Source organism: Sceloporus occidentalis, unplaced genomic scaffold, assembly GCF_023333645.1.
Source record: "Sceloporus occidentalis isolate IW3139 unplaced genomic scaffold, rSceOcc1.0.p SCAF_5, whole genome shotgun sequence".
In the NCBI taxonomy this organism is placed as follows: domain Eukaryota; kingdom Metazoa; phylum Chordata; class Lepidosauria; order Squamata; family Phrynosomatidae; genus Sceloporus; species Sceloporus occidentalis.
The window spans coordinates 107736741-107743695 of record NW_028316985.1 but is presented as its reverse complement, the minus strand read 5'-3'; the positions used below and the strand labels follow the sequence as shown (position 1 = coordinate 107743695).

Genomic DNA, 6955 nt, shown 5'->3' with positions numbered 1-6955 from the left:
GGTGAATCTCTGCCTTTGTCGCAGTTTCCTTGTAGAATGAAATAGATTTTCCTCTCAAGACACCCTGCCCTCTATTTGGCTCAATTCATCTTACCCTCACCCCATTTATTATTTCAAATGTTAGAGATAGGCTGACCATGTTCAGTTATACTACAGCTGTAATTATACAAAAAATCTACTCAGCACCTTTCACCAACCAGTAAACTTAGACGTAAGATTTGAAAGGTTATTCACTTGTACAAGAGCAATACAAAATTAAATATTTATTCAAATAATAAGTTTAAGTTCAGGCTGCAATGTTGGCAAAGTAGATTTTAAACACATCACAATAGCGTGCACAAAATGGATTTTGAGCAGAGAACAGAAATACAAAGCATTATACTAAACAGCTGCTGATTTTAACAAAAAAAGATTTATAATCATCACTATACAAAATATAAAATGTATTAAACACTACCATCCACAGAACAGTTTTTTTTAAATTGGTTATATTTAAAAATTATTTGTGTAAATTATACAGTGAATTGTAAATGATTATACAATAACGTTCTTTTGGCTGGCGATTCCCTGTTCCTCTACAGCACATCCAATCACGTTGCAAAACCGAGCATCATCATTTATACCATCAATAAAGGAAACAATTATTGATAATACAAGTAAATAATGTCTGATCTACAAATAACAAAATTAGTTTTCCTCCTTCAGCTTCAAAGTGCTTTCCATGCAAAGTCAGCACTGTTTGTTTTTAATTAACAGAGTGTACTACCAAGTGTACTACCAAGCAATGTCCAGGGTTGTAGACGCTCATGGAAAAGACTAAATTTATAAATCAAAGATTGAATATAGACATGCAACCCTCTTTGCTACTGGGTAAAACCCACTGTGCATCACTTATCAAATTTATTGCCCTTCTGGTATTTCATTCAAGGCATCCAAAATTAGACCTAATGATAAATATACATTTAGTGGAAAAGGACACAAGCTACTATTTGATACCACATCTGGTAATGTCTGTGCTATGTGAAAGCACCTTTTAAAAAAGAGCCTATGCGGCAAGAGATAAGTGTCTAAAGATTCAAAATGAATCAACAGTATTGGATAACAATATAATTTTCAACTCAGAAGCTGCCTCAAGATTAGGTGCATCTTCAGTTAATGTAACAGGAAAAAAAGGCCATGGGTTTTATTTTATTAAACGCGATCCATTCAAACTGACCTAAGGCCACCAGATTTGCAGACACAATGTGTTTCTTCTTCTCTTTGTACAGTTCTTTAGGCTGTAAGATGATAAAGGAATAGATCTATTTAAAAAACAAAAATAAGAACAAAAAAAAGTATTTCCTCTAGATTAAGACGTTGCTCCAGGCGTTGGATTCACGTTCTGAGTGGCCACTTGTGGTGCAACTTCAATGATTCGAGGCTTGTCTATAATTCTGGCAGTGCGATTACCCTTTTCTACAATCCCAATAATCCATGCTTGGTGACCTTCACCATATTTGGGGGACTTTATTTCCGCACAAAAACGTGCTGCTTGTTCACGTGGTAAACAAATAAGGAGTCCTCCTACAAGAAAGAAGAAACCGGCATTAGCTTTTATTTATATTTCAGGAAACGTCTGCTTCCTATGTCAAAGGAAGTCATTATTATCAAAGTCATTATTATCAAAGCATACAAACAAAATATAGGATGGGGGACACCTGCTGAATGAGACTACATGTGAAAGGGATCTAGGAGTCCAAGTAGACCACAAGTTGAATATGAGTCAACAGTGTCATGCGGCAGCTAAAAAAGCCAATGCAATTTTAGGCTGCATCAATAAAAAGTACAGTGTCTAAATAAAAAGAAATAATAGTGCCACTATTCTGTTTTGGTCAGGCCCCACCTGGAATATTGTGTCCAGTTCTGGGCACCACAATTCAAAAAGGACATTGAGAAACTGAAGCGTGACCAAAGGAGGGCGACTAAAATGGTGAAGGGTCTGGAAACCATTTCCTATGAAGAATGACTTAGGGAGCTGGGGATGTTTAGCCTGGAGAAGAGAAGGTTAAGAGGTGATATGATAGCCCTGTTTAAATATTTGAAGGGATGTCATATTGAGGATGGAGCAAGCTTGTTTTCTGCTGCTCCAGAAAACAGGATCCGGAACAATGGATGCAAGCTCCAGGAAAAGATTCCACCTCAAGATTAGAGGAATTTCCTGACAGTAAGGGCTGTTCAATAGTCGAACACACTCCCTCTGAGTGTAGTGGAGTCTCCCTCCTTAGAGGTCTTTAAAAAGAGGCTGGACGGCCATCTGTCAGGGATGCTTTGATTGAGAGTTCCTGCATGGCAGGGGGTTGGACTGGATGGCTCTTGCGGTCTCTTCCAACTCTGCGATTCTATGATTCTATGGGGAAAAAAACAAGCTTCATTTATATACCACTTCATACCACCTAAACAGTGTCTCAGCGGTTTACCGGTAAGCTAATTTGCCCCCATCGATCTGGGTACTCATTTTAGCGACCTTGGAATGATGCAACCCTTAGTCGTGCTTGAGCCCTTTTGCTGGTCTTGAACTCGCAACCTTATGGTTTTGAGTGAGTGGTTGCAGTACAGGCTACTGCGCCACCAGGGCTCCTCTTTTTAATCAGTTGTCACTTAGCGCATGCTAATTGTGGGTAGCTGTTATGCTCTGGTATGTCTCCAGGAATGGAATACACTGGCAATAACTAGTTGAGTTGGAAATGATGTATAGGTACAACTTTTCCAGTGCTGATATATAATGCTGACATTCAAAATAAGGTTTTATGTTTAATTAGTTTTGGTTCCCCACATCTATCAACCTAGATGTGTAAGCACTTTTGGTTACATAAAGTTCTTTTTACTTTGAGCATAACTGTTAATAGACATATGCCACAATCAATCTGTTTTCTGTTATCAGTCATGTGGCAAAATCTCAGAACTCCTAGCTCTTCAACAATTCTGACCATCAAAACTCTCACTAGAATTATTGCCTTATTCCATCAGTGAAGTTAGCATTAAAGCTTTATTCAAAGTCCAGATGAACAACCATTAACTAAACTTGCCAAAATGAACTCAGATTGTGCTATGACACATAGCTAACTTAACAAAACTTTTTGAGGTAGTACATTATTTCAATTTCTCTGCAACTTTCTTAATAGACATGAGGAAAAGGTTTTGTGGCAATGTCTTCTTATTTGTACTGAAAATGGGAAATACTGACTGCAGGAAATATGACACCAACTCCTTAAAAAAAGAATCTTGACCACGACTGAACTAGAGTAGACACTCAAGTTTCTCTTCTGAGAGCACTGATCCCTATTTTTGTAGTCATGTACTGACTGTCATGTCATTATATTTTGAAAAAACATGGGAAAGAATCACGAAGTCCTATATATTGCAATTTTTGCTGTAATCAAGTGGTACAAAATAACCATTTCCAGCAGTTACATTGTGGATATTAATTAGGTTTGGTTCCATCTTTCCTAAAATAATAAACATACTACAAGTCTGACACCAGATACCAATGAAATGTAATTACTCAAGGTTTTCAATTTATATGATAAAAACAGGGAAAGAATATTCTTTAGCACAGATAGTTTTAAAGTTTCCTTTCCTCCTATCCCAGCTCAAACTCTGTTCACAAAAGAATGTGAAAACTGCTTAGAGCACTACAAAGCTAAAGCTGCCACAACATACTTTGTCAAAATAATTATATTATTCTGAAGACTGAAACCAGAAATCAATTTATTCAGCAATTTTTCACATGCTATAGATACACATACATATTCTAAAAAACGACAGGCAATTATACATCAGTTCATTAGTAAACAAACAGCACATAATGGTTATGTAAGTCAATGCTTACATAAGAGGTAACTACTGTACCTCTAGATTCTAAAATCCTAAACAGTACAAGTCATCACAGTATATGAGAATGTACAGGGATGGGAGACACTTAGCATGTGAAAAGGACCTTGGGATTATTGTTCATCATACATTGAACCTGAGGTAACAGTGTGCTGCTGCAGCAAAAAAAGCAAGCAACATTTTAGCCTTTTTTAAAAGAAGTTTCTAAGGCAAGGGAAGTAATAGTTCCACTATATCCTTTGCTGGTCAGGGCATCTCAGTTTAAGAAAGATATAGACAAGTTGGAATGATTTTAGAGAATGATAACAAAGATAAGAGGTATGGAGAGAGAGAAAAATGAGGAACATTTAAGGGAGTTGGGCATGTACTGACTGACATGTCATGGTGAAGAGAAGATTGAGGGGTGACATGAATGCATTCTTTAACTATATAAAAGGCTGTCAGAGAGAAGGCTGCAGATTTGTTCATTATTTCCACAGAGAATAGAACCAAGTCGAATGGTTAAGTTACTGGAGGGTAGGTTTCAATTGAACATTAGAAGGAACTTCTTAATAGTAAGAGCAGTTTGGCAATAGAATCAATTACTTAGTGAGGTGGTGGGGTCTCCTTCTCAAGATGTCTTCAAAAGAGGCTGGATGCTCCAGTTCAATGGTTCCCAACCTTTGATCATCCATTAGTTTTGAACCCAGAAGCTCCAGCCAATTTGGTCATCAATCTGGGAATTTGGGATCTGAAATCCAAAACATCTGAAGGACCAAACGTTGGGAACTACTAGTCTAGTGGGAGTTCTTGCATTGTAGGATCTCTTCTAATTCTATGACTCTATCCCTAGAAATGTGCAGCTAATGATGTACCTGTGTAATTTTCAGCACATTTGTGTATTATGTACAATACTGTACCCATTCAATGGACAGCCACAGGTCCTGCAACACTAAGTTCCAAAGCCAAATTTGCAACCTCCCCAAGCAGTAGCTAAATGCACTCTCTGGGGAAAGATCGCCATCTACTGACCCTCTACAAAAATTGCAGAAGTAGTCATAACAGATTCCAATATGCAAATTCCATTCTGTTATTTCTACTGGGACAGCCAGCGTGGTTTAGTACTTTGAGCATTGGACTATGACTCTGCTTGGACATGGAAAACCACTGGGTGATTTTTGTCAAGTCACACACTCTCAGTATCAGAGGAGGACAAAGGAAACCCTCCCCAAAACAAATTTTGCCAAGAGATTTTTGGCAGAGAATTCTAAATGCTTTTCCCTAAATTGTAAATCCCAAAATCCAATAGGAGACAGCTAGAGCAATAAAAGTGGAATGGCAGCACTATAAGAGTATAGTGCAGTCATCTCCTAAATATCATTCATAAAATATATCAACTACTGTTCATAATGCAGTGCACAAAGTAATTTTCTAATCTGGAGATTAGGTTAATTACATCAATCAATAATTTGTGTGACCAAATACACTCCATAAACAAAAACACAAACCACACACACACACAAAAACCCCAGTATCTTGACAGTAGCTTGTATTAGGCTTCCTGCTACACATGTGAAATACTATAACATTCTTAGAAGTAAAGCACACTTTAAAAAAGAGGCGTACCTGAAGTTTCAGGACAGGTCCCATGCATAAGACCAAACATATTGCCACATGCCTTACTAACAGCAGCCATTTTGGCAAGAACAGGAAGATTATGAATAACGAAGGACACCTCATTGCGCTGCTGCTTAGCTAGATTTTGTGCATGTCCCAGGATTCCAAAGCCCGTAATGTCTGTAGCTGCATGTGCATTGAATGTGTGCATCAGCCCTGCAGCTTGAAATAAAAGACAAAGGTTATAACTTCAGAAATCTGTAGCTAAATTAGTTTAAATCTATGGAAAATAAATTCAAGTAAAATGCTGAACAAAGAGTAACAACAAAACATTTAGTGAAACCTTTTGGAAAGCTTTGCCTGTTGGGTTTAAGGAGAAAATTTCCCTCCAGCCACAGAATATTCACCATCACCACAAATAGGAGCTAATGCATTAAAGTGAAGTTATGAATAAAGTTAAGAATTTGCCAAAAAATTAGGTAACTCAAATTTATTTTTAAACTAAAGCGATTGACAATAACCTCAGCCAGACTGCCTCAAAATATCAAGAGTTCCCAGTTCTTTTTGTCATCAGTGTACCTGACTATTCATGGGTTTATATTCAGTACAGTCTTGAAATATCCTAGGTTTCCCTCCCTCCTACTGATCAGGTGCCACACCATCTTATGCACCATTTCAAAATTTTATTTTCACCAGTTTCCACTGAACCTTTAAAAAAACCCAGAAGGTATAGTCAAAGTACTAAAGTAATTTAGCAATGTTATACTAGTTAAGTATTAGAATGATCTTGTTTTAGCATTAATATTCCTCTTTTCCTCTCTTAATCTATGCTGAATCTGTGTGCTGGAAACAATAGTTGTATTTACTTAGTAGCCACCTTTACTGCATTGGAAATTACTGGGTTGATTTAAACTGCCCTAGGAAACTGGGGTCAAGTATTTGATAATGTGAAAACCCCTCACACAACAAAACACAAAAGTGATCAGAAATCCACTTTTGGTTTTCAAAATATCTGATATTAAATAGTGCACAGCTACTTAGAAGGTGAATTGCTGCTCACAACTTTTTCACAGTTGATGAGGTTTTCCTGGTAGGTAGCCCAGAGTGTCTTCTCAACTATCCCTAAATACTGAGTTCTGCACCTCTTAACCCTGTGACTTTTGCAGAAATCCACACAAAAATGCTAAAGAAAGTAGTAAGTTAAGGAGAGGAGATTAAGGTAGTGTGAAACTGAGCCAAGAGAAACAACTGTTTGCTTTTTTCAAACTTCTAAACAGGGGTAAAGGGGTGAGGGAGGGATGCAAGGAGTAAAATTACATATGGGATTTTCCATCTTTATTCTGGTATGGCTGTTAGTAAAGCAGTGTAACATCAATTTACAATTAACATAATTATTAAGAACATTTGCCTTCAATGTAAATATACCTGAATTAATTTTTTACAACTTATCAACAACTGACTTGGTATGTTCCCCTTTCTCATCAACTTT

The 6955-nt window shown here is 37.1% G+C and overlaps 1 protein-coding gene across 6 annotated transcripts in view; it reads right to left on the bottom strand.

Annotated features, from left to right (window-relative positions):
* Window positions 1-274: 274 nt before the first annotated feature.
* LOC149312635 (selenide, water dikinase 1) overlaps window positions 275-6955 on the bottom strand; it is a 29293-nt gene continuing 22612 nt past the window's right edge. For 5 of the 6 annotated variants that reach the window (XM_089525055.1, XM_089525053.1, XM_089525056.1 and 2 more), the window contains 2 exons: window positions 5476-5688; window positions 275-1563 (listed from right to left, as the gene is read on the bottom strand). In XM_089525055.1, the coding sequence (XP_089381181.1) occupies window positions 1349-1563; window positions 5476-5688 (428 nt within the window). In that variant the 3' untranslated portion in view covers window positions 275-1348. The remainder of the gene's footprint in view (window positions 1564-5475; window positions 5689-6955) is intronic. The other variant, XM_089525059.1, reaches the window with a different exon arrangement.